At 43.5% G+C, this 27,341-nt stretch overlaps 1 protein-coding gene and 1 long non-coding RNA gene across 3 annotated transcripts; both read right to left on the bottom strand.

Moving 5' to 3' along the window:
* Positions 1-2,101: 2,101 nt before the first annotated feature.
* Positions 2,102-9,188, bottom strand: LOC129863606 (dolichyldiphosphatase 1-like). Its single transcript, XM_055935706.1, has 8 exons — positions 8,891-9,188; positions 7,606-7,706; positions 7,191-7,275; positions 4,507-4,606; positions 4,280-4,378; positions 3,950-4,078; positions 3,640-3,729; positions 2,102-3,526 (listed from the first exon to the last, which is right to left on the bottom strand). The coding sequence occupies exons 1-8, from the start codon at positions 9,180-9,182 to the stop codon at positions 3,490-3,492; spliced, it is 933 nt and encodes a 310-aa protein (XP_055791681.1). The 5' UTR covers positions 9,183-9,188; the 3' UTR covers positions 2,102-3,489.
* A 9,739-nt stretch (positions 9,189-18,927) lies between these two features.
* LOC129863210 (uncharacterized) lies at positions 18,928-21,898 on the bottom strand. Of its 2 annotated transcripts, none has more exons than XR_008760942.1 (5): positions 21,802-21,898; positions 21,364-21,450; positions 20,674-20,780; positions 20,209-20,343; positions 18,928-19,984 (listed from the first exon to the last, which is right to left on the bottom strand). It is a non-coding gene; the product is annotated as an uncharacterized LOC129863210 (long non-coding RNA). The 2 variants fall into 2 exon arrangements; XR_008760943.1 differs by lacking the exon at positions 21,802-21,898 and adding an exon at positions 21,694-21,773.
* Between the last annotated feature and the right edge of the window lie 5,443 nt (positions 21,899-27,341).

The following is a 27,341-nucleotide window of genomic DNA, read 5'->3' as shown; positions in this document are numbered from 1 at the left end:
TTTACAATAGTGCATCTAAATCTTTTAGGGGGGGGGGGGGGGGTTAGAAGGATTACTTTATCCTATCCTAGGTATTCCTTAAAGAGGTGGGGTTTCAGGTGTCTCCGGAAGGTGGTGATTGACTCCGCTGACCTGGCGTCGTGAGGGAGTTTGTTCCACCATTGGGGTGCCAGAGCAGCGAACAGTTTTGACTGGGCTGAGCGGGAACTGTACTTCCTCAGAGGTAGGGAGGCGAGCAGGCCAGAGGTGGATGAACGCAGTGCCCTTGTTTGGGTGTAGGGCCTGATCAGAGCCTGAAGGTACGGAGGTGCCGTTCCCCTCACAGCTCCGTAGGCAAGCACCATGGTTTTGTAGCGGATGCGAGCTTCAACTGGAAGCCAGTGGAGAGAGCGGAGGAGCGGGGTGACGTGAGAGAACTTGGGAAAGTTGAACACCAGACGGGCTGCGGCGTTCTGGATGAGTTGTAGGGGTTTAATGGCACAGGCAGGGAGCCCAGCCAACAGCGAGTTGCAGTAATCCAGACGGGAGATGACAAGTGCCTGGATTAGGACCTGCGCCGCTTCCTGCGTGAGGCAGGGTCGTACTCTGCGAATGTTGTAGAGCATGAACCTACAGGAACGGGTCACCGCCTTGATGTTAGTTGAGAACGACAGGGTGTTGTCCAGGATCACGCCAAGGTTCTTAGCACTCTGGGAGGAGGACACAATGGATTTGTCAACCGTGATGGCGAGATCATGGAACGGGCAGTCCTTCCCCGGGAGGAAGAGCAGCTCCGTCTTGCCGAGGTTCAGCTTGAGGTGGTGATCCGTCATCCACACTGATATGTCTGCCAGACATGCAGAGATGCGATTCACCACCTGGTTATCAGAGGGGGGAATGTGATATGTGTGATATGTGCTGAGAAGGACAGTGTACCGTCTAGCCATACTCCCAAGTACTTGTATTAGGTGACTACCTCAAGCACTAAACCCTCAGAGGTAGTAATCACACCGGTGGGGAGAGGGGCATTCTTCTTACCAAACCACATGACCTTTGTTTTGAAGGTGTTCAGAACAAGGTTAAGGGCAGAGAAAGCTTGTTGGACACTAAGACCATTTTATTGTAGAGTGAAAATGTTGTATTTTGCATGGAAAAAAAATCTGAGTGGCTGGTACATTTAAAATCTACCTGCCATAGTGGCCGGTGGACCAAAAAGTTCATTTTAGGCCCTGTTCATGGTCATGCTGGTCATGGCTAGAAGGGATACAGCTTTTGTCAAATTAATGTCAAAAGTTGAATTTTTTTGCATTTTATCTAACCCTTTACCTATTTATTTTTTAAATGTTATTTAACCTTCAACTTTAAGCTAATTATCCTAACCTACTACGTTAATTCTCCTAACCTGCTGCATAAGTACTCCGAACCTGCTACAAAAAAAGTTTTTTTTAAAGCTAGATCCCATCTATCCATTACCATGTTTCATCGCTGTACCGCTGAGAAGTGGACCTAATTTATAGAAAAGTGGGCCTGACATGTAGTACTCCGACTCAGGGATTTGTTCTTCATTACACAAATAAACAAAGAAATAACTTGACAGAATGAATATCATTCATGATGACATGTCCAAGTAAATTGATAAATTGACAACTTGGGCTGAGTTCCCCAAAAGCATTGTAGCACTAAGATAATTTAGTTTAAATGGAATTAAGATGGACAAAAGATATTAGTTCTACAATGCTTTTGGGAAACAGCCTAGGGCAGGTACACCCTTCCCAACCTCTTCACCCCTTGACACATCACATCAAGATGGGAAGACCATGATAATTTTAGGGTGTGCAAATTTGATATCAGACAAGGTCTGATTCATGCAAATTGTTCACTGGGGGGATTTGACCAATGGTATACATCATTGAATTTGACTGGCATAGTTGATGATCGAGCCGCAAACAACCCCTGGTCTAAAAGCCATAATGTGGTTTCTTACAGTGCATTTCTCCTAAACATAGTCATGTTAACATAAGTTGAACATCTTATTTAAGTGACATACTTGTGTATGATCTCTGTGCAGGTAGGTTCTACCTAAATGTCCAAATAATCCAAAATGACCTTCAGGATTGCATAATGATTCTTACATTGGCTCTCTTTTTAATTTACTATCATTCACTGAAGAATTGGGGGGGGGGGACATACAATTTTAGATAAACACTATTTATTCAGCCTGATATGGGTTACACAAAATGATAATCTAAGAGAACTACTTCCCTTTATGGAGTTAATGACATGACAAATCCAAATCAGCTTTTAACCTTCACCAGACAGCCTCAAACTTCAGCTCTTGCATTTCCGAGGAACACAGCATTAACACATGCTACAGGTTGACCTGAGGTTTAATAAAAAATTAAAAAATAAAATTAACATTAATAACATTTCCCCTCAGCAGTCATATCATTTGTTTTTTCACCAGATGATATGGAATGTTTTGAAAAGACCGGTAAAAAGAAAGTTAGGAACGACAAGTGTTAAGCCACTGTTTCATGTTCTCTAGAACCGCAAAAAAAAAGAAAAAATAAGTCCCAGGTTTGTGCTCCTGGGGTGTCAGACATGCAGGGAGAAAGCGGTTAAGAAAACACTCCTTCGCTCCCTGTGTGGAAGAGGAATAGAAAAAGAACAGAGCCCTTTTATGTTATGGCTCGTTTCTCTTCTTCTGCATCATCTCAAACATAATCGAGACCTCAAGTTGTACAGAAGGTACACTAGCCTTGGCTTGTACAGTATGTGGGTGCTTAAACACCTGCAAGTCCATTTTGGAACCGAATACATTGGGCTGACAAGATGTATCAGAGGGGGAAACGGGGGTCTTTCACATGTAAATAGTGTTAACCCCACCACCCACCTCTCATGTAAATAGTGTTAACACCCCCACACACTTTTCTATTTAATTTGAACAAAGTACACATTTTTTATATATTACATGTTATACCAGAGTTTTAAAAATGGTTCTCTTTTCTGTAATACAAGACCAAAAAAACAAACAAGGGTTTACCTCACCAATCTCACATTTCCCCCACCAGCAAACCCCCAAAAAGAGTCACAAACTTCATGCTGTATTAACACCAGCCAATGTTGTGTTAATTGACAAGAGCCCTCTGTTGGTTTCTGAAAATCTCTTTCTTACAGTAAATGGTTACTGTCTGTGTGTGAGTTTACAGTTAAAGTATATATTAATTTATCATTAAATAGTATGCCTCTTTCACGGTCTTGTATGCGTCGGGGGAGCATTTGGGCAAGCTGTACAAGGAGAGGGATGTGGACGGACTTGCTCAGGCTGCAGGCTCCGGGCCGAGTCCTGGCACTCTCTTTAGGTCCACCTGTAAATGGGTTGGCCCTTTTTTCATTGCAACCAGGTCAGTCCAGAAGATGATTCTCCAGTGTGTTTTTTTATGAGTGTGTGTGTGTGTGTGTGCATATGTGTGTGGTCCTTTACTCAGTTTCACCAAGGAACTGCTACGATCACTGAAGTTTTGTTCCAAGCTTCCGTTGTCGGTTTCTGGAGGATAAGCAGACATTCAAACCATTACTAAACATGGTTGAAAACATCTCAATATGAAGTCACAGATTGCTGTCCCACCTAATGTGGTAATTCAAATATATATGACTCACCTTGCCTCTGATCTGGTCACCGTGTACTCAAACCACAGGATGTTGGGGATCAGGCTTGTGTCCCTCACCAGAAAAAACTCTGATATCGGCCTGTCAGCAGTCAGGGTTTGGGAGAGGGGTGGGACAAAGTAAAACATTTTAAAAACAATAGAAAAAAGACATAATATCAAATGAAAAACATCAGTTTCACTGAGAATCTGTATCTAGTAACCACAGTGCATTCAGCCCAAATCTGTGCCAGGCTCTGATGGCTTACTTTCAGCTAAGCTTGTGTGCCCCCCCCCCCCTGAGAGGTGTCCCCGTTCTTTACCATGCTGCCATCTTGGGGAATAGCGGTGTCAGCACCTCCTGTGTGAAGAAGAACCAGACTACTCCAATGGTGCTACCGGTCACTCCCCCGTAGAATACCTGACTCCAGGTGTGGTACAACAGGTAAACCCTGAGAAAGGGAGAAAAAAATAATAATAATATTGCGCAATTTTGGGGTTGAGCTAATTACGACAGTTATTAACAGCAAAACTATTTGAGGTTGGACCAAATTGAGCAACTGTGTCATTGCTCTAAAAATACATTCAAATCAAGATTTTTCATATATACTGAGTCTCCTCCTTCGCTCCATTGTCATCCCTCCCGCCCTCACCTGCTGTATGACACAGAGAAGGCCACACCTAACAAGGTGATGGACAGTATATGTCTCCATAGCAGCTCCACACAGCGAGCGTTGTTCGTTTGATGCATTCTAGACATGGGCAAAGTGCGTCAGCCAACATCAAATGTCACGTATGAATAATGACTATGAAAAATAATTATTTTCGTGACCATTTTTTCATTTTTTAAGAAATGTAGTCTGGGAGAGATGTCACTCACCTTAAATAAAGAAAAAGAAAGAAGTAAACAACAAAAAACCAGATGAACTGGGAATGACTGGAGGGCATCCCATACTCAGTGGTCAGGGTTGCGTGAGCTCCTGGGAAAATATTGGGGAAGAGAATAGACATGGGGTTAACCACATGCTACGAAATTAATCACAAATAGATGCTTTAGGCCGTGGCCAGACATATGGATGATATTAAAACGGATGAAAAGCAAATGCCTTCGTCAATGTCCATTTTCGTTTGTCAAAAGTTTAATTGAACTTTTGATGGACAGTCGGGCGAATTTCGTATGTAAGAACGACGGGCAAAACTGTAGATACTTCCAATTCCCCTCCACTGTCCATCAACATATAGGCCCCGTAGAAAATCCATTGGCTCATCTGTGTTTGACAGATACAAAAATCGGTGTCTGGCCGGGCAAGACAAAACCTATTCCCCCTCGGGAGACTGAAAAGATTTGGCATGGGTCCTCAGATCCTCAAAAAGTTATACATCTGCACCATCGAGAACATTCCGACTGTTTGCATCACTGCCTGGTATGGCAGCTGCTCGGCTTCCGACCGCTAGGTACTACAGAGGGTAGTGCGAACGGCCCAGTACATCACTGGGGCCAAGCTTCCTGCCATCCAGGACCTTAATACCAGGCAGTGTCAGAGGAAGGCCCTAAAGATTGTCAGACTCCAGCCACCCTAGTCATAGACTGTTCTCTCTGCTTCCGGAGCAAGTCTAGGTCCAAGAGGCTTCTAAACAGCAGATTCTACTCCTGAACAGCTAATCAAATGGCTACCCAAACTATTTGCATTGCCCCTCTTTTACACTGCTGCTACTCTGTTGTTATTATCTATGCATAGTCACTTTAATAACTCTACCTCAATTACCTCGACTGACCGGTGCCCCTGCACATTGACGGGTACCCCCTGTATATAGCCTCGCTATTGTCATTTTACTGCTGCTCTTAATTTGTTCTTTTTGTTTTTTTACTTATCAGGTATTTTTATTAAAACTGCATTGTTGGTTAAGGGCTTGTACCTTTCACTGTAAGGTCTACCTGATGTATTCGGCGCATGTGACAAATACAATTTCATTTGACCTAGTGTACAGTCGTTGCCAAATGTTTTGAGAATGACAAATATAAAATTCTCACAACATCCTGTTTGTATGATGGCAATTTGTATATACTCAAGAATGTTATGAAGAGTGATCAGATGAATTTCAATTAATTACTAAGTCCCTCTTTGCCATGCAAATGAACTGAATCCCCCAAAAACATTTCCACTGCATTTCAGCCCTGTCACAAAAGGATCAGCTGACATGTCAGTGATTATCTCGTTAATAACACAGGTGTGAGTGTTGGCGAGGACAAGGCTGGAGATCACTCTGTCATGCTGATTGAGTTCGAATAACAAACTGAAAGCTTCAAAAGGAGTGTGGTGCTTGGAATCATTGTTCTTTCTCTGTCAACCATGGTTACCTGCAAGGAAACACGTGCCGTCATCATTGCTTTGCACAAAAAGGGCTTCACAGGCAAGGATATTGCTGCCAGTAAGATTGCACCTAAATCAACCATTATCGGATCATCAAGAACTTCAAGGAGAGCAGTTCAATTGTTGTGAAGAAGGCTTCAGGGCGCCCAAGAAAGTCTAGCAAGCGCCAGGACGGTCTCCTAAAGTTGATTCAGCTGCGGGATCGGGGCACCACCAGTACAGAGCTTGCTCAGGAATGGCAGCAGGCAGGTGTGAGTGCATTGGCATGCACAGTGAGGCGAAGACTTTTGGAGGATGGCCTGGTGTCAAGAAGGGCAGCAAAGAAGACACTTCTCTCCAGGAAAAACATCATGGGACAGACTGATATTCTGCAAAAGGTACAGGGATTGGACTGCTGAGGACTGGGGTAAAGTCGTTTTCTCTGATGAATCCCTTTCCGATTGTTTGGGGCATCCGGAAAAAAGCTTGTCCGGAGAAGACAAGGTGAACGCTACCATCAGTCATGTGTCATGCCAACAGTAAAGCATCCTGAGACCATTCATGTGTGGGGTTGTTTGCCTAACAACACAGCCATGAATAAAGAATGGTACCAACACATCCTCTGAGAGCAACTTCTCCCAACCATCCAGGAACAGTTTGGTGACAAACAATTCCTTTTCAAGCATAATGGAGCACCTTGCCATAAGGCAAAAGTGATAACTAAGTGGCTCGGGGAACAACACCAGGAAACTCCCCAGACCTTAATCCCATTGAGAACGTGTGGTCAATCCTCAAGAGGCGGGTGGACAAACAAAAACCCACAAATTCTGACAAACCTCAAGCATTGATTATGCAAGAATGGGCTGCCATCAGTCAGGATGTGGCCCAGAAATTAATTGACAGCATGCCAGGGTGGATTGCAGAGGTCTTGAAAAAGAAGGGTCAACATTGCAAATATTGACTCTTTGCATCAACTTCATGTAATGTCAATAAAAGCCTTTGACACTTATGAAATGCTTGAAATTATACTTCAGTATTCCATAGTAACATCTGACAAAAACATCTAAAGACACTAAAGCAGAAAACTTTGTGGGAATTAATATTTGTGATATTCTCAAAACATTGGCCAAGACTGTATATTTGATGCACAGACACACTTTTTATTGGTGTTTGTACTGGGTAACTGCAGTAAGTGGCTTGTCACTTTCCTCACCTTCACATGGGCGAGGCTCCCTTAAAATATGCTTCAGCAGCCAGTTCACCCCTTCGTTCAGTACGAGCCCACCGAAGAAGGAGATCTATGAAAGAGGAATGGGAAAAGGATTAGGTGTGATAATTTGCTTAAGTCCACACTGTGAATGGATACAGCTTTTAGAAAGGTGCTTACAGTAATGCATCTTTCAATATTACCCTAATCTTTAATATTAATGGCCAATGATAATCTAATCTATATGACCTTGTACAAGCATTTCTGTATGTAGAGTTCTAGCATGCGTCATGTGAATGTGACACGTGTCCTGTCCTCATTTAGTGGTCCAGCAGGGACTTGGGTAGCCCATTTGGGAACTCTTATGGATTTCTGTAATAGAGGTCCCATATGGGGCAAGGATCTGGGTTATATTACTTACCGTGTGCAGTTCACGCTTGAACACTATGAGGGTGACAAATCCCACAAGGATCACTATGGGTAGCAGGCTGGTGTAGGCCAACAATTGTCCCGTCAGATCACCTTTGAGGGAAAAAATATAATATAAACAATCCCTTTGCAAGACAATTTGAACACTTGGGAGGGGCTCCCAAGTGGCACAGCGGTCTAAGGCACTGCATCTCAGTGCCATCACTACAGACCCTGGTTCGATTCCAGGCTTTATCACAACCGGACGTGATTGGGAGTCCCATAGGGTGGCGCACAATTGGCATTGGCCCAGCATCGTCCGGGTTAGGCCGTAAATAAGAATTTGTTCTTAACTGACTTGCCTAGTTAAATAAAATAAATACAAATTCAGGGGAATGTACAGTGGGGCATGGGGATATTTGGGTTGTGGAGTGGCTACCTATCTAGTATGCTATGGCAGAGTTCTCATGCCTTTACCTTTCCAATACACTTACTGTCAGATCAGTGATGATTGAAGGAGAAGGGGCATGCATCAAGCAGCATTTACATTCTCAATGCCTGGATATTATACAGCAAATTGTTAAGTTAAATATTCAAACGCCATTAATGTAGCTTGTTTAATTGCATGATGATGAGATTAATTTTGTATCAGCACCCACATGCCATTACAATGGATGAAGGGTTAGTTTGCCAGTTAGCTGGTTGGTTAATATGAGTCTATAGCTAGCTTAGCTAGCTAGCTAACGTCAAGGTGTGTATACATTACAAATGATCAATTTGCGCGAGAAAAAAGGTACACAACCTAAATATAGTTTGGCCATTTTCTAGGCTTGGAAGGCGTAACCTTGCTAGCCAATTAACTACCGTACAGTGTCTTTCAGCTAACTAGCTACTTTGCGATCAACAAAACATAGTTGGCTATACCGGGCCAGTAACTAGTCAAGTAGGAAATTATTCCAGAAAAACTTTAAACTACATTTTATTCTGGGCATACGCTGTTTCATGACCATTTAAGTTCAACATTTTATTTAGCAACGCAAACTCGAACTAGTTAACTTAGCATTGTGGACAACTTTTCCAACTGCGCATGCGGAACTGTCACACTATTTGGCAGTTAATGTTAGCAACGTTCTCTGAGGAGCTGTGTATATGCTTTTTATTGTCTCACTATTTGGCAGGTCACGTCGGTCGTGCCAATTCAATCGCAAAACACCCCACGATATCTTGCAGATTACCAAAGCATCGAGTATCTATCAGACAAATGTAAAATAATAATAATGACTAGTCAATACACTTACCAGCAGGGAACTCTACGTGGGTTAGAGATATCGACCGCCATCGAGGTGGTACCGAGCAGTGTTCTTCCGACGCCATTTTACCCGGACACCGGGCAATGTGGATCAACGAATCAAAACGTAATACCAAAGTCCGTCTAACCAATACGAAACACAATCCCTTCAACCATTCACAATTCTCGAACAAACCTGTACTGGAATATAAAGGAGGAGTTATCGTCCAAAGAGGGGGTTCGATTAATCCCGCCCGGGGCCCGTATAGTACTGTTTTGAATCTGCTGAAAATTAATTGCATTAGATTTGGAACCGGGCTGCTTCCTGGGCGTGAGCCAGGAGGTCTGTTCAAAACCCACAGCAATATCGGTTCAAAACAAAAGTGATGTAATTAAGCACGTGTAGTAACGCCGTGTTCAAAACCACTGGGAACTCAGAAATCTCGGACTTCTGTGAATTCACGACAAAATGGAACTCGGGAAAAAACGACGCCGACTGGGAAAATTCGTTTTGGTCATACATCTCGGAATTCCAATTCGGTAACTCGGGGCACCTTATAGAGCTCGACTTTCTGAACTGAAAATGACTGACGTGATTCAACCTTTTTTTATGAGTTTCCAGTTGTCTTGAAAGCACCATCATTACTAGGATGCTGTGTTTCCAATGCAAAAGGGATTGCTTTTGTTAATGAAAACAAATTACACTGCTCAAAAAAATAAAGGGAACACTTAAACAACACAATGTAACTCCAAGTCAATCACACTTCTGTGAAATCAAACTGTCCACTTAGGAAGCAACACTGATTGACAATAAATTTCACATGCTGTTGTGCAAATGGAATAGACAAAAGGTGGAAATTATAGGCAATTAGCAAGACAACCCCAAAACAGGAGTGATTCTGCAGGTGGTGACCACAGACCACTTCTCAGTTCCTATGCTTCCTGGCTGATGTTTTGGTCACTTTTGAATGCTGGCGGTGCTCTCACTCTAGTGGTAGCATGAGATGGAGTCTACAACCCACACAAGTGGCTCAGGTAGTGCAGTTCATCCAGGATGGCACATCAATGCGAGCTGTGGCAAAAAGGTTTACTGTGTCTGTCAGCATAGTGTCCAGAGCATGCAGGCGCTACCAGGAGACAGGCCAGTACATCAGGAGACGTGGAGGAGGCCGTAGGAGGTCAACAAACCAGCAGCAGGACCGCTACCTCCGCCTTTGTGCAAGGAAGTGCACTGCCAGCACCCTGCAAAATGACCTCCAGCAGGCCAAAAATGTGCATGTGTCTGCTCAAACGGTCAGAAACAGACTCCATGAGGGTGGTATGAGGGCCCGACGTCCACAGGTGGGGGTTGTGCTTACAGCCCAACACCGTGCAGGACATTTGGCATTTTCCAGAGAACACCAAGATTGGCAAATTCGCCACTGGCGCCCTGTGCTCTTCACAGATGAAAGCAGATTCACACTGAGCACATGAGCACATGTGACAGACGTGACAGAGTCTGGAGAACGTTCTGCTGCCTGCAACATCCTCCAGCATGACCGGTTTGGCGATGGGTCAGTCATGGTGTGGGGTGGCATTTCTTTGTGGGGCCGCACAGCCCTCCATGTGCTCGCCAGAGGTAGCCTGACTGCCATTAGGTACCGAGATGAGATCCTCAGACCCCTTGTGAGACCATATGCTGACACATGCACATTTGTGGCCTGCTGGAGGTCATTTTGCAGGGCTCTGGCAGTGCACCTCCTTGCACTAAGGCGGAGGTACCGGTCCTGCTGCTGGGTTGTTGCCCTCCTACGGCCTCCTCCACGTCTCCTGATGTACTGGCCTGTCTCCTGGTAGCGCCTGCATGCTCTGGACACTACGCTGACAGACACAGCAAACCTTTTTGCCACAGTTCGCATTGATGTGCCATCCTGGATGAACTGCACTACCTGAGCCACTTGTGTGGGTTGTAGACTCCGTCTCATGCTACCACTACAGTGAGAGCACCGCCAGCATTCAAAAGTGACCAAAACATCAGCCAGGAAGCATAGGAACGAGAAGTGGTCTGTAGTCACCACCTGCAGAATCACTCCTGTTTTGGGGGGTGTCTTGCTAATTTCCTATAATTTCCACCTTTTGTCTATTCCATTTGCACAACAGCATGTGAAATTTATTGTCAATCAGTGTTGCTTCCTAAGTGGACAGTTTGATTTCACAGAAGTGTGATTGATTTGGAGTTACATTATGTTGTTTAAGTGTTCCCTTTATTTTTTTGAGCAGTGTATTATATGGAAACATTTATTACATGGAAAAGTGATGTATGTTTCTGTAGGATGCACCATGCTGCCATGTTGACGAAATGACAGAGTGGTGCAGATTATTGTTCGATTTGGGAAGGGTGCGCCTCCCTCCCCACTTTCGCTGGATGATGTGACAGGCCTTGCCCAGGGCCCCAGGCTCAGCATAATCTAATCCGCCCAATGATCATAGTGCTATTGCGCGAGTCTTGTCCAATCACAGGTTCGCAACTTTCACTGGGGACAGGGGGGACATGATGTGCGTGATGTATTATCTCTACCTGCTTGTCCTTTGTGCTGTTGTCTGTGCCCAATAATGTTTGTACCATGTTTTGTGCTGCTACCATGTTGTGTTGCTACCATGCTGTGTTGTCATGTGTTGCTGCCTTTCTATGTTGTCGTCTTAGGTCTCTCTTTATGTAGTGTTGTCTCTCTTGTCGTGATGTGTGTTTCGTCCTATATATATATTATTTTTTTTTCAGCCCCCCTCCCTGCAGGAGGCCTTTTGACTTTTGGTAGGCCATCATTGTAAATAAGAATTTGTTCTTAACTGACTTGCCTAGTTAAATAAAATAAAAAATGAACCCCCCCACATTCTGAAATGGCATTTTTGTCCCCCCCAATTTTATCATTCCACTATGATACAAAATGCGGCACCAGTGTGCTTTAGGACCATGCGGATGCCTCAGAGCTGTCGGGTAGGCTGTTTTCCGGCTGAAATGCAAGGACAAAACAGAACTTGCGGACAGGCTGTGTGAAGGCAAAGCTTCTGAAAGGCTGGTGTATGGGACCAGCATGGGAGAGATAGAGGGAGCTGCTGTCTGTGTACTTGCGCTTTTTCTCTGAGTTGTACAAGCAAGCAGAGCAGAAACTGGCTACTCTTTAGTTGACAGATCTAGCTGGCAAGGTAACTGCTGTTTGACAGAAGAAGAAAAATATTCGCAGTGCTGAGCTAGTAGTGTAACTGATGTGTTACGTTATCCAATGTTTCATCCCCTCTCGACTTAAGTGAATGAACTACTAGCAGCTAGCTAGCTAGCTAGCTAGTAACTACCACAGCAAGTTCAGCTCTAGCTAGCCTATGGCTATCTGTCAGGTAGCAGTATCTAACAGCTGTTGTGTGTATGGAAATGTTTTGTAGTCTTTGTTTCCCATTTCAACAGAAGTAAATTTGATGATGTACCATTATACCATTAGCTAGAGCTAGCCAAAAGTTTGCTAATGTTAGCTAGCTAATCCACTAACTTTAGCTATTTTTGCCTCAATCACACTAGATCTGAATTCAACAATGAAACAAGCAGCCAAGTGGTTGAAGAGCAATATATTCTGTTTCTTCTGCGTAATGTGAGTTTCTATTAGTCAGTATAGCAATGTAATGTTATTGATCTGTCAGTTTCCCTACCTAATTCCATACTTTTCACACTGCCACGGTATAAACAGCTCTATAGGCTTCACTGTCATGGTGCACAGTCAGTACACAATACTCATCATGTCTTAGCAGGATCAGATGGTGACAGGTGTCCCTGCAGGGTCAGAGAGCCAGGGAAGGCCAGTCTACGAAGCAGGTGAATTTTGCAGTATATTATAACAATCAGTGAATGGATACCAAGTTCCATCTTGAGTTGATGTAGGCTACAGTCTGGGAATAATGGGCATTTCAACTATTGAACCATTGATTTGGGGGGGGTCTGCCATACTGGCCTTACACACCTGAAACCAATAATGCATGTTTCACTAAGATAATTTAGCTGAGTGGTGTGTTTTGGGTTGGGGCTTTTGCAGGGCCGTGGACCTTTAGGGGCAAGGCAGGGTGACCCACCTATTTTGTGTGCAAGTGAAAAGAGCTCTACAATACTATTAGTCCTATGATATGAATTGTATAGAGGATGTACTGTTTCTGTGTGTTAATGTGTAGAAGGTGTGTGTTTATTAAACTTTTGATTACCAAACCTTTCATTTCAAACATGTGAAAAATAATAATAAAATAGAAAGATGGGAAGGAAGTTGAGTTGAGTTATTGACTAGACTGGTGGGGGTCGGGCGTACAGGCGGCTCAGGCTGGCTGGGCGGTCTGGCTGAAATGTTATATAGAGGTCGTCTTGATAAAGACAATCAAAAGTTCAGTCTTTGTACTTTATTTGTAAGGTTTGTTCATTTATTAGGCTATTGGTTAAAAGGTGGAATGATTTAGTTCAGTCTTACTTAAACATTTAATAATGGTCTCTAACCTACAGCATGATGACTATGGGTATATTTGCTTACTTTTTGTTGTGGGCCATGGGTCAAATTGTGTGGTCTGGAAATTAACCCCACCAAGTTATGTCCACCCCACCTCTTCAAACTCAAGCTGTGCCCCTGTCCAATTGTGTCATTTACAGAGAAATATGAAAATTTGATTTATTCATAAATGAGCAGTGTTGTAAAAAATACCCAATTGTTTTACTTGAGTAAAAGTAAAGATACCTTAAAAGAAAATGACTACCTTAAAAGTGAATGTCACCCAGTAAAATAGTACTTGAGTAAAAGTATAAAAGTATTCCGTTTTAAATATACTTAAGTATCAAAAGTAAATGCTCAAACATACTTAAGTATCACAAGTATAAATCATTTGAAATTCCTTATAATAAGCAAACCAGACGGCACAATGCCAGGGGCACACTCCAACACTCAGATATCATATACAAACCAAGCATTTGTGTTTAGTGAGTCCCCAAGATCAGAGGCAGTAGGGATGACAAGGGACACTCTCTTGATAAGTGTGTGAATGACAATTTTTCTGTCCTGCTAAGCATTCAAAATGTAACGAGCACTTTGGCTGTCAGGGAAAATGTATGGAGCAAAAAGTACATTATTTTCTTTAGGAATGTAGTAAAGTAAAAGTTGTCAAAAATATAAATAGTAAAGATACACCAAAAAACTACTTAAATAGTACTTTAAAGTATTTTTACTTAAGTACTTTACACCACTGTAAATGAGTGAATGGGAATCGGACATTGTAAATGCTGGTTTGGTGGAGATTCCAAAACTATTTGGTGATAACTAAATACATATGCCTTGGTTGGGTTTTTGTTGCCTTCAGTTCTTGACACGCACCCAGCCAAGGCATATGCATTTAGTTATTTCTACTAAAATATAGCTGTCTGACCCCATACTTTCATGTAAAGTACAAAGGCTACAGCAAAGAAATTTGAAAGTAGATGCAATCATAGAATTGTCATTCACACTTGACTACTGACTTGAAATATTGATTGTCTTGAGGGATCTCTTTTAGGCAATGCAATGCAAAAAGACAGACAGTCACCATGTATCTGATTGATAAAAACCAAATAGATATACGCCTGGTTCCTCTCTGGGTTTCTTCCTAGGTTTTGGCCTTTCTAGGGAGTTTTTCCTAGCCGCCGTGCTTCTACACCTGCATTGCTTGCTGTTTGGGGTTTTAGGCTGAGGGTTTCTGTACAGCACTTTGATATATCAGCTGATGTAAGAAGGGCTATATAAATAAATACATTTGATATACATAAAAAATATATTTTTTAAATAAGGTAAAATATGTAGATTCAGAGATGTTTACAGTTTGTGCTGGCATTGTAATTTTACAACCAAAAAGACAACAAAAAGGCATTAATTGGACAGTGTACAAGTAATTTCATACTTAAAATGAAGACTGTTTTCTCCTCTTTGGCCATTTAAAATCATAAACCTACTGTCTCATAATGCAGATGTTTAGGAGATTGAATAACCAAAGCCTGTCTCAGCATACTGTAAGAGTTCCTATACCTGAATTCTGAGATTGAAGTATAAGCCATACAGAATAAACAGTATTAAGCAGTAAACTATTTACAATTCTATCACTAAATCTGCTATTTTTTGTGTTGTTCAGAAATCAGAAACTATATCCTCAGGCACCCCGTAGTGTCGGAATACGTGAGTGAACAGGGCCTCCGCAGTCTGTAGAGCCGTAGGGAGACCGGGCAAAGGAAGGAGACGGCAGGACTTAGAAAACCGATCCACAACGACCAGGATCGTGGTGTTGCCCCGTGAAGGGGGACGATCCGTCATGAAATCCACGATAGGTGTGACCACGGTCGTTGTGGAACGGGAAGGGGTTGTAATTTCCCTCTGGGCAGGTGTCTAGGTGCCTTGCACTGTGCGCACACCGAGCAGGAGGAAACATAAACCCTCACATCCTTAGCTAACGTGGGCCACCAGTACTTCCCAGCAAGAGAGCGCACTGTCTGACCGATGCCAGGATGACCAGAGGAGGGTGACGTGTGGGCCCAACAGATTAACGATCACGGACATCAAACGGGATGTACAGACGCCCAACTGGACACTGTGTGGGAGTGGGCTCTGCACGTGACGCCCGCTCGATGTCCGCGTCCACCTCCCATACCACCGGTGCCCCCAGGCAAGAAGCTGGAATTATGGGAGTGGGATCCGCAGACGGCTGCCTTAACGTTCTGGGAACCTGGTCTGTAGGATAGGGTGAAAACAAAGCGGGTGAAAAACATGGCCCACCTCGCCTGGCGAGGGTTCAGTCTCCTCGCTGCCCGAATGTACTCCAGATTGCGGTGGTCAGTCCAAATGAGGAAAGGGTGTCTAGCCCCCTCAAGCCAATGTCTCCACGCCTTCAGAGCCTTGACGACAGCCAACAGCTCCCGGTCCCCCACATCATAGTTTTGCTCCGCCGGGCTGAGCTTCTTCGAAAAGAAAGCACAGGTGCGGAGCTTTAGTGGCGTACCCAAGCGCTGAGACAGCACAGCCCCTATCCCAACCTCGGACGAGTCCACCTCAACTATCAACGCGAGGTAAACAGAGCCTTCAGGTGACTAAAATCCCTGTCCGCCCCAGCTGACCAGTGCAGTCGCACCGGTCCCCCTTCAGCAAGGAGGTAATGGGAGCCGCTACCTGACCAAAACCCCGGATAAACCTCCGGTAGTAGTTGGCAAACCTTAAGAACCGCTGCACCTCCTTTACCGTGGTTGGAGTCAGCCAATTACGCACGGCTGAAATGCTGCCATTTTCCATCTCCACCCCTAACACGGAAAAGTGGAACCCTAGGAAGGAGACGGACTGTTGGAAGAACAGACATTTCTCAGCCTTGACGTACAGGTCATGCTCCAACAGTCGGCCAAGCACCCTGCGTACAAGGGACACATGCTCGGCGCGTGTAGCGGAGTATATTAGAATGTCATCTATATACACCACTACACCCTGCCCGTGCAGGTCCCTGAAAATCTCATCTACAAATAATTGGAAGACGGATGGAGCATTCATGACGAGGTACTCATAGTGCCCAGAAGTGGTGCTAAATGCCGTCTTCAACTCATCCTCCGCCCGGATACGCACCAGGTTGTAAGCGCTCCTGAGGTCCAATTTTGTGAAGAAGCGCGCCCCGTGCAATGACTCTGTCATACTGGCTATGAGAGGTAGCGGGTAACTGTATTTCACCGTGATCTGATTTAAACCTCGATAGTCAATACACGGGGATAAACCTCCATCCTTCTTCTTCACAAAAAAAAAAAACTTGAGGAGACAGGTGAAGTGGAAGGCCGAATGTATCCCTGTCCCAGAGATTCGGTGACATATGTTTCCATAGCCGCCGTCTCCTCCTGTGACAGTGGATACACGTGACTCCTGGGAAGTGCAGCGTCTACCAGGAGATTTATCGCACAATCCCCCCGTCGATGGGGTGGTAATTGAGTCGCCTTCTGTAAAAAGAAGGCGAGTGCCAAATCGGCATATTCGGGGGGAAATGTGCATGGTGGAGACCTGTTTTGTACTCTCCACCGTAGTGGCACCTAAGGAAACACCTACACACCTCCCTGAGCACTGACGGGACCATCCCTTGAGAGCCCTCTGTTGCCACGAAATAGTGGGGTCATGAGAGGCCAACCAGGGAAGGCCCAACACAACAGGAAACGCAGGAGAGTCGATCAGGAAGAGACTAATTCTCTCCTCATGACACTCTTGCGTTTTCATACAGAGTGGAGCTGTGACCTCCCTAATTAGCCCCAACCCCAAAGGACAACTTTCTAAGGCATGTACAGGGAAGGGAACATCAACAGGAACAATAGGGATCCCTAATCTAAGTGCAAAGGAACGGTCAATAAAGTTCCCAGCTGCGCCTGAATCTACTAGCGCCTTATGCTGGGAATGCGGGGAAAACTCAGGAAATTCTATATATAACCACGTGTGCAACAGGGAGCTCTGGGTGAGTTGTGTCCCTACTCACCTGGGATGATCCACCAGTGCTCCGCCTGCTACCTCGACCTCCTGTGGAACCTCCCCAGCACCGACCAGCAGTGTGCCCTCTGCGGCCACAGGTGGTGCAGGGAATGGTCCCCCCTCCGGTCCCCCTCATAGCAGCACCTCCCAGCTCCTTCAGTGTTGGATCAGAGGTGCTGGGGGATGGAACTGACAGACCCCGATCCGGACGTCCGCAGGAGGCCAACAGGTTATCCAGCCGGATGGATAGGTCCACCAGCTGGTCAAGGTTAAGGGTAGTGTCCCCGCAGGCTAGCTCCCTACGAACGTCCTCGCGTAAACTACACCTGTAGTGGTCGATCAGGGCCTGCTCATTCCATCCCGCGCCGGCGGCCAGAGTTCTAAAGTCCAGCGAGAACTTTTGAGCGCTCCTCATCCCCTGTCTTAGATGGTACAAGCGTTCCCCCGCTCTCCCTTCAGGTGGATGATTGAAAAACTGGTGAAATCCTCGTAATTGTCCAACGTCGGGCCTTCCCTTCCCCAGATGGTGCTGGCCCATTCCAGGGCTTTACCAGTCAGACAAGAGATGAGGGCGCTCACTCTCTCGCGTCCCGAAGGGGCCGGCCCGAACAGCTGCCAGGTAGAGCTCCAGCTGGAGTAGGAACCCCTGGCACCCGGCAGCTATTCCGTGATACGCTCCCGAGATCGAGAACCGAATCCCACTGGATCCTGATGAAGGAGGGGTGAACATCAGTGTAGGTTGTGGTGGGAGCTGGGGTGACGATGATGGGTTAACCGGAAAACCACCTCTCTCCCATCGGTCCATGGTTTGCAGCACGCGATCCATGGCTGTACCGAGACTCTGTAACATAGTCGCGTGCTGCTGAACGCGCTCCTCCACTGGGAGAAGAGGGCTGGCTGCACCTGCTGACTCCATTCAGTGGTGCGTGATTCTGTCAGCGGTTTGGTGAATGAATAAGGCGGAGTCAGGCGCAGGACACAGGTATGAGTAATAAACAGAATTTACTCAAAATTCAAGCAATATTCCAACAAGAAAAATACAGATATCCAGAGCACAAAAATAACGAACCCACATGACAACGACAATCACACACAAAACAGAAAAGGAAGCCAGAGGATTAAATAAGGAACATTGATTATGGAATGGAAACCAGGTGTGTATAATGAAGACAAAACAAAACGAAAATGAAACATGGATCGGTGGCGACTAGAAAGCCGGTGACATCAACCGCCGAACGCCGCCCGAACAAGGAGAGGGACCAACTTTGGCGGAAGTCGTGACAACTTCCAACTTCAACTGTAACAGAATAGTAACTTATAAGTTAGATTTTCACTGGACAGTTCCTTATCTCCCTGGTCCATGGCAAAATGTGTAGAATTGCAGGAAATTGGCCTTAAAACTACAAATGTTTCTCTGCCCCATGGGAAAATTTGTTGAAATGCAGGAAGTTAGCCATTCCCCCCCCCCCCAAAAGAATATGTCCACCCCCCAAAAATTTGAATCTGGGGAGTTAGCGGGGGGGGGGGGGGGGGGGGGGGGAAGTCACCCACTTACACTGCGTTTTCAAAATACTCCTCAAGAAAGGCATAGTAAGTCAAGTCAAACTGTGTAGAATTGCAAGAAATTAGTTTTAAAATGTAAAAATAAAAATCAGGGGGAGGTGCCCAGTCTAACATCCCCCCAACATTCACACCACAATTTCACCCTTTCCTTATGCCATTGAAACAAGTAGCCTAATTCTCTTAGGTTCTATTGGTTTTCAAATCAACTTTCTTTCATTGTCCAGTATAGCCAAAGGCACAATCCTAGTCATATTAGCAACCCATGCTAATTGTTGCATCTTTAGATCTCCCTTCTTTCAAAATTTCAAACATATATTTTCATCTCTGTCACATGAAACCCCTCACATATACAGTGCGCTTTTGACAGTGTTTTTAGGCTAATTGCATTATGGAACAAACATTTATGCGTAGCCTAGGCCTACTGCTGTGGGCACATTGCGATGCAGTTATAATGTGAAGAAATAATAATTTATCAACATTTTAATCTAAACGTTCTTATCTGTTGCATCATCCTCAATGCTTTTTAAAGTAATTTTGATGTACTGGTTGTATGAACTTTATCTATCGTCCAACAACTGTCCCAGAGTGTTTGGAATAGGCTATTTCTAGGTTAACTTTTCTTTCTATGGTAGTAATTTTAAGCTAGTTTGCTGTTTGCTACTCGTCCTGTTGGCTGAGGAAAGTAAAATGTGGACATTTATTCTAACATCTTCAAAGTGCGCATCGGAAAGCGGTAAGAAGGACGCATGCTGTTGCTTCCTCGAGTTGCATTTATTGTTAAGATGAATTACCCTAATCTAAATGTGATGTGATTTCTGTCATTCTGAGCACCCAATCCATATACTGTAGGTAAATCAAAATATTGCCGGTCAAATGTCCGGAACCACATTTTCCTATTGGAAACCCTGAGCTGCACATACCAATATCACAGGGCTCACTTATTCTGATATGGCGTAGAAGTGGGAGATGAAGCCATCTGGAACCATCAGCAGACGTCTCTTGTCCTTCAGAACAGACCAGCACGCAGTAGCCAGGGCCTGAGAAACACACACAATGCATGGTTTATTACATTTCAGGATATTTTCACCAATGATATAGTTGAAGTGAATGCAATAGACCCTGTTGTCCAGCATGTCAGCCTGTGTAATTATGTTATGTTTGTATTACAGTTGTTATTAAGCCTGATAGGATCAATATAGCAGGATGACTATAGGAGTGTGTGTGTGTGTGTGTGTGTGTGAGATTCTGTGTGTGGTCTCACTATCTCCTTAAAGCTGTCGGAGAGCCATCGGTTCCTCAGCATGGCCACCATGGACGAGGGTGGGCTCTCCAGGTCCTCGAAGGCATCCAGTAGGATGAAGTCCAGCACAATGTCAAAGAAGTTCATAACCACCACCTGGCAGAGGTCATAGGTCATACGAGGTCAGGAGCTTCAAATACACCTGGGTCGTATATTAATTAGCAAAACGAGCATTTCTTATTGGTAGAAAATAAGTTCAGGTACTCCCTCCCTGTTTTAGTTGTTTGGTGTGCAATGAATGTGGCCCAGCTCTACACCACATGTAAAGTGTGAGAGTTCATGAGTTGTCACGCACTAGTCAATCTACTCAGAGCGATTTATAGACACTGATTCTAGCTATAATTATCTTATGAAATAATTACTAGAATCTCTACACACTTTCATTTATGTTTGAGAATTTTTTTTTGGGGGGGGGGAATGTCTCACCCCTCATCCCTCTAGCTCTATCTTGCTGACCAGCCAAGATAGAGGGTGTAGAGTCTCTGGGTGTAGAGAAGCATGTCCTCATATGCTTCCAGGAAGGCTTTGGGACTCTACAGGGAACAAAGAGGAACAAAACAATGAAGTTACAACTTGAGATACTGTGTTAAAAATTAACAAACATGTTCAGAGAGATAGTGAAAATACAGGGTTTTTGATGTAAGGATATATATATACACAACCGTATGTGGACACCCCTTCAAATTAGTGGCTTCGGCTATTTCAGACATTCTGTGCTTCCAACTTTGTGGCAACAGTTTGGGGGAAGGCCCTTTTATTTCAGTATGACAATGCCCCCGTACACAAAGCAAGGTCCATACAGAAATTGTTTGTCGAGATTGGTGCAGAAGAACTTGACTGGTCTGCACAGAGCCCTGACCTCAACCCCATCAAACACCTTTGGAATGAATTGGAAGGCCGACTGCGAACCAGGCCTAAACGCCCAACATCAGTGCTCGGACTCACTAATTCTTGTGGCTGAATGGAAGCAAGACCCAGCAGCAATGTTCCAACATCTAGTGGAAAGCCTTCCCAGAAGAGTGGAAAATAGCAGAAAAGGGGGGACCAACTCCATATTAATGCCCATGATTTTGGTGCCCACGGATATAGCCCACGGATATAGGTGAGTATTGTCACCTTGTTTGCCTTGGTCATGAGTCCTGTGATCATCTGCTTGCCGGTCTCCATGAAGAACGTCCGGTGAGTTTCATCCAGCAACAGAACCTGTCGAAAACAACAACTGAGCACTGCGGACTTCAGCAAAGACCCTTCTTGGTCACATCAAATCCACAGTAACATTGTCTATTTAAGCAATAAGGCACAGGGGGGTGTGGTATATGGCAAATATACCACGGCTAAGGGCTGTTCTTTGGCACGACGCAGCCACAAACCCTAGAGGGGCCTTAATACTATTATAAACTGGTTACCAACGTAATTTGCACAGTAAAACATATTTTTAGGTCATACCCGTTGTATACGGTCTGATATACCACGGCTTTCAGCCAATCAGCAGTCAGGGCTCGAACCACCCAGTTTAGAAATACCAATAAATCATCTTCAGTAAGCATTTCAGACCTGGAAAGCTTGTCTCACACAATGGAGCTTGGCTAGGAAGTCCTGATCACCATAGCATTCTTGCAGCTTAGTTCTGAGGGATGGAGAAGGGGGAACGATGAGAAAATAAAACGAAATAGATATCTTCAGCTGGTGATTGTCAAGCAAATAACTGTCGGTCTCACGGTAATTGACTGTTAATTAACATAAATACATGTAGCATCTCCTGGCTTCCACACATAGCCTACAAGCAATTTTAAAAAGTCTAATAAATCCATGTAATATAGCCTACACCTTCAAAATAAATCCATAATTTATTTTAGACAGTTCTAAAGAAGCATGATATGAAGAACATGTAGTCTATTTCAGAAGAAAATAATTGCCTACTCTGAGTTATCCTTATGTTATACCAGAATGGCGCCGGAGGGGCCGTTTTACGGCTCCTAACCAACTGTGCTATTTTGTTAGTTTTTTAGCGTTGTTTGTAACTTTTTTTTTAAACTGATTTTGTACATAATGTTGCTGTTACCATCTCTTATGACCAAAAATAACTTCTGGACATCAGAACAGCGATTACTCACGTCGAACTGTAGGAAGGTTTTTCTTTAACGAGTCCAAAGAAGGATATACAGCTTTCTCAAGAACGGGCCCAAATCCCCATAATTTACGTGAAGAAAAGACGGAGAAAAAGGGGGTGGAGGTCGGGCTGCCTTCTGAGAATTAATAGGCGAGTGAGTAAACCTCCACTACCATTCGTTCTATTGGCCAACGTGCAATCATTGGAAAACAAGACAATCCTACCAACGCGACATTAAAAACTATAATATCTTATGTTTCACCGAGTCGTGGCTGAACAACGACTGATAATATAGAGCTGGCGGGATTTTCCATGCATCGGCAGAACAGAGAAACTACGTCTGGTAAAACGAGGGGCGGGGTGTGTCGATTTGTCAATAACAGCTGGTGCGCAATGTCTATTATTATAGAAGTCTCTAGGTATTGCTCGCCTGAGGTAGAGTACCTTATGAAAAGCTGTAGACCACACGATCTACCAAGAGAGTTCTCATCTATATTATTCGTAGCTGTCCATTTACCACCACAAACCAACGCTGGCACTAAGACCGCATTCAACCAGCTGTATAGGCCATAAGCAAACAAGAAAATGCTCATCCAGACACGGCGCTCCTAGTGAACGGGGACTTTAATGCAGGCAAACTTAAATCCATTTTTACTAATTTCTACCACATGTGAAACTAGAGAAGAAAAATAAACTATAGACCAGATTTACTCCACACACAGAGACGCATACAAAGCTTTCCTTCACCCTCCATTTGGCAAATCTGGCAATAATTCTATCCTCCTGCTTACGAGCAAAAACTAAATCTAATTTTATTTGTCACATGCGCTGAATACAACCGGTGTAGACCTTACAGTGAAATGCTTACTTACAAGCCCTTAACCAACAATACAGTTAAAACCCTTTTTTAAATACCTTAAAAAATAAGAAATAAAAGTAACAAATAGTTAAAGAGCAGCAGTAAAATAACAATAGCGAGGCTATATACAGGGGGTACCGTTAGAGTGAATGTGCGGGAGCACCGGTTAGTCGAGGTAATTGAAGTAATATGTACATGTAGGTAATATGTAATATGTACATGAGTTATTAAAGTGACTATGCATAGAAAATAACAGAGTAGCAACAGTGTAAAATATGGGTTGGGGGGGTGTTCAGGAGTCTTATGGCTTGGGGTAGAAGCTGTTTAGAAGGTTCTTGGACCTAGACTTGGCGCTCCGGTACCCCTTGCCATGCGGTAGCAGAGAGAACAGTCTATTACTAGCGTGGCTGGAGTATTTTAGGGCCTTCCTCTGACACCACCTGGTATAGAGGTCCTGGATGGCAGGAAGCTTGGCTCCAGTGATGTACGCACTACCCTCTGTAGTGCCTAGCATGTCGGAGGCCGAGCAGTTGCCATACCAGGCAGTGATGCAACCAGTCAGGATGCTCAATGGTGCAGCTGTAGAACCTTTTGAGGATCTGAGGACCCATGTCAAATCTTTTCAGTCGCCAGAGAGGGAATAGGTTTTGTTGTACCCTCTTCACGACTTTCTTGGTGTGCTTGGACAATGTTAGTTTGTTGGTGATGTAGACACCAAGGAACTTGAAGCTTTCAACCTGCTCCACTACAGCCTTGTCGAAGAGAATGGGGGTGTGCTCGGTCCTCCTTTTCCTGTAGTCCACAATTATCTCCTTTGTCTTGATCACATTGAGGGAAAGGGTTGTTGTATGGCACCACATGGCCAGGTCTCTATCATTTGTTTTTCAACAGGACAATGACCCAACACACCTCCAGGCTGTGTACGGGCTACTTGACCAAGGAGAGTGATTGAGTGCTGCATCAGATGACCTGGCCTGCACAATCACCCGATCTCAACCCAATTGAGATGGTTTGGGATGAGTTGGACCGCAGAGTGAAGAAAAAGCAGCCAACAAGTGCTCAGCATATGTGGGAACTCTTTCAAGACTGTTGGAAAAGCATTCCAGGTGAAGCTGGTTGAGAGAATGCCAAGAGTGTGCAAAGGGTGGCTACTTTGAAGAATCTCAAAAATAAAATATATTTTAATTTATTTAACACTTTTTTGGTTACTACATGATTCCATGTGTGCTATTTCATCGTTTTGATGTCTTCACTACCATTCTACAATGTAGAAAACAGTAAAAATAAAGAAAAACCCTTGAATGAGTAGGTGTGTCCAAACTTTTGCCTCTTTTACACACGCTGACAATCCACTCCAGTTTTCGGCATTGATGAAGAAATAGGTATGTTTAAATTGTTTCACTGTCAAAATTGGGGCCATCTTGATGTTACTGAATTATACTGCACTACATCTTTATTTTGACAGTGATGCAACATTTTTAAATGTGTCTCTCTCCAGAATTTCTGGTTTGAGATCAAATGTTTGATATGAGGTTACAGTACAGAATGTGACCTTTTTATATCAGTGTATTTTCAGAATGATCTGATTTACCGTTTAGAAATAAAAGCACTTTGTCTAGTCCCCCCCATTTGAAGTGGTCAAGTATTTGGATACATATCACTTAGTGGGTAAAGTTGTCAAGTTTATTTGAACCCATATTCCTTGCACACAATGACTACATCACTATCTTCTATTCTTACTTGCAGTTCTTGACACAAACCGATTGACCTGGCACCTACTACCATAGCCCGTTCAAAGGAACTTAAATATTTTGTCTTGCCCATTCACTCTCTGAATGGTACACATGCACAATCCATGTTTCAATTGTCTCAAGGTTTAAACATCCTCCATTAACCTGTCTCCTCCCCTTTATCTACACTGAAGTGGATTTAACAGGTGACATCAATAAGGGATCATAGCTTTCACCTGGTCAGTCTGTCAGGAAAAGAGAATGTTTTGTACACTCATTGTGTTTTTGCTGTTTTAAGAACGTTCAGAAATTCTATTTGACAATGGGAGCAAGTTCTGTCGTTTGATATTCCATTTTAGACTTTAACTTCTACTTGCACACAATCCCGGATCCGGGAGCACCCCCATCAGTAAAAAAGCTGACTAGCATAGCCTAGCATAGCGTCACAAGTAAATACTAGCATCTAAATATCATTAAATCGCAAGTCCAAGACACCAGATGAAAGATACACATCTTGTGAATCCAGCCATCATTTATGATTTTAAAAATGTTTTACAGGGAAGACACAATATGTAAATCTATTAGCTAACCACGATAGCAAAAGACACAACTTTTTTTTCCCACCATTTTTTTCCTGCATAGGTAGCTATCACAATTTCGACCAAATAAAGATAAAAAAGCCACTAACCAAGAAACAACTTCATCAGATGACAGTCTGATAACATATTTATTGTATAGCATATGTTTTGTTAGAAAAATGTGCATATTTCAGGTATAAATCATAGTTTACCATTGCAGCCCCCATCACAACTCTCACCAAAGCAACTAGAATAACTACAGAGACCAACGTGAATTTCCTAAATACTCATCATAAAACATTTATGAAAAATACACAGCGTACAGCAAATGAAAGACAAAGATCTTGTGAATCCAGCCAATATTTCAGATTTTTTAAGTGTTTTACAGCGAAAACACAATATAGCATTATATTAGCTTACTACAATAGCCAACCACACAACAGCATTGATTCATGCCAACAATAGCGATAACGAATAAACCAGCAAAATATATACATTTTTTCACTAACCTTCTCAAACTTCTTCAGATGACAGTCCTATAACATCATATTACACAATACATATAGAGTTTGTTCGAAAATGTGCATATTTAGCGGCACAAATCGTGGTTATACAATGAGAATAGTAGCCAAGCTGCCAACAATATGTCGGGAGAAATCTTGGGAGAGGCACCTAATCTAATCAGTAACTAATCATAAACTTGACTAAAAAATACAGGTTGGACAGCAAATGAAAGATACATTAGTTCTTAATGCAACCGCTGTGTTAGATTTTTAAAATTAACATTACTACGACATACAGCATGCGTTAAAGCGAGACCGCACCGAAATTAATGGCGGAATATGAGTTTTACATTTTTCAACAGAACAACGAATTAACATCATAAATAGTTCTTACTTTTTGATGAGCTCCCATCAGAATCTTGGGCAAGTTGTCCTTTGTCCAAAAGAATCGTTGCTCAGTTGTAGATTGTCGCCTTCAACTTTGGAATTAGCAGTAAACATTAGCCATGTGGCCCAGACGTGTATCCGAAAATCGCAATATACTGATATAAACTGATATAACTCGGTTTAAAATAACAACATTATGATGTCTTTAACACCTATATCGAATAAAATCAGACCCGGATATATCTAAGGGCTATAACGGGAGCTTTCTAGAACGCCATCCTGAGGTCTGTCTTGCGTCATGGCGAATGAAGGAAAGAGAGTACCCCACGTTCCGAGCCCATTTATATGGCCTCAGATCTGCCTAGCAACTCCATTCCAATTCTCACTATTTGCTGACATCCAGGGGAAGGCGTATGCAGTGCATCTCAACCAATAGAAGACATGCAAATTAATAAACTGTTCCCAGAACAGCCTGCATGATTTCAGATTTCTCACTTCCTCATAGGAAAATTGCTCCAACTCGAGTTCTGTTTTACTCACAGATATAATTCAAACGGTTTTAGAAACTAGAGAGTGTTTTCTATCCAATAGTAATAATAATATGCATATTGTACGAGCAAGAATTGAGTACGAGGCAGTTTAATTTGGGAACGAAATTTTTACAAAGTGCAAACAGCACCCCGTATTGAGAAAAGGTTTTAATACTCAATAGTTTGGTCTGCCCTGTAATTGATTTTACTGTAGAATCAAAGCTGAGGTTTTTGGCTTGTCACATCATAGACTGCGCAGAGATATATTTGCTGTCACATATTTACAGCCCTATGTGCGTTTTAATAGATTAATTATACAATATTCTTAATTTAAAAAAATTCCCCTCTTTGTGTTTTCAAAAAGCAATACTTTATAGAGAAATTAAGATCCTCCTAG

This window comes from Salvelinus fontinalis, chromosome 10 (assembly GCF_029448725.1).
Source record: "Salvelinus fontinalis isolate EN_2023a chromosome 10, ASM2944872v1, whole genome shotgun sequence".
Taxonomy (NCBI): Eukaryota; Metazoa; Chordata; class Actinopteri; order Salmoniformes; family Salmonidae; genus Salvelinus; species Salvelinus fontinalis.
This window is presented reverse-complemented; position numbering and strand designations above follow the sequence as displayed.

Excerpts from the sequence above, each read along its gene's own strand:
- LOC129863606 (XM_055935706.1), bottom strand. The coding sequence starts at position 9,182 with ATGCAATTAATTTTCAGCAGATTCAAAACAGTACTATACGGGCCCCGG. Across the intron at positions 4,607-7,190 it reads GGAGCCTCGCCCATGTGAAG|GAGCTCACGCAACCCTGACC; the intron begins GTGAGGAAAGTG and ends ATATTTTCCCAG. Across the intron at positions 3,730-3,949 it reads TTCCCCAAGATGGCAGCATG|GCCGATATCAGAGTTTTTTC; the intron begins GTAAAGAACGGG and ends GACTGCTGACAG.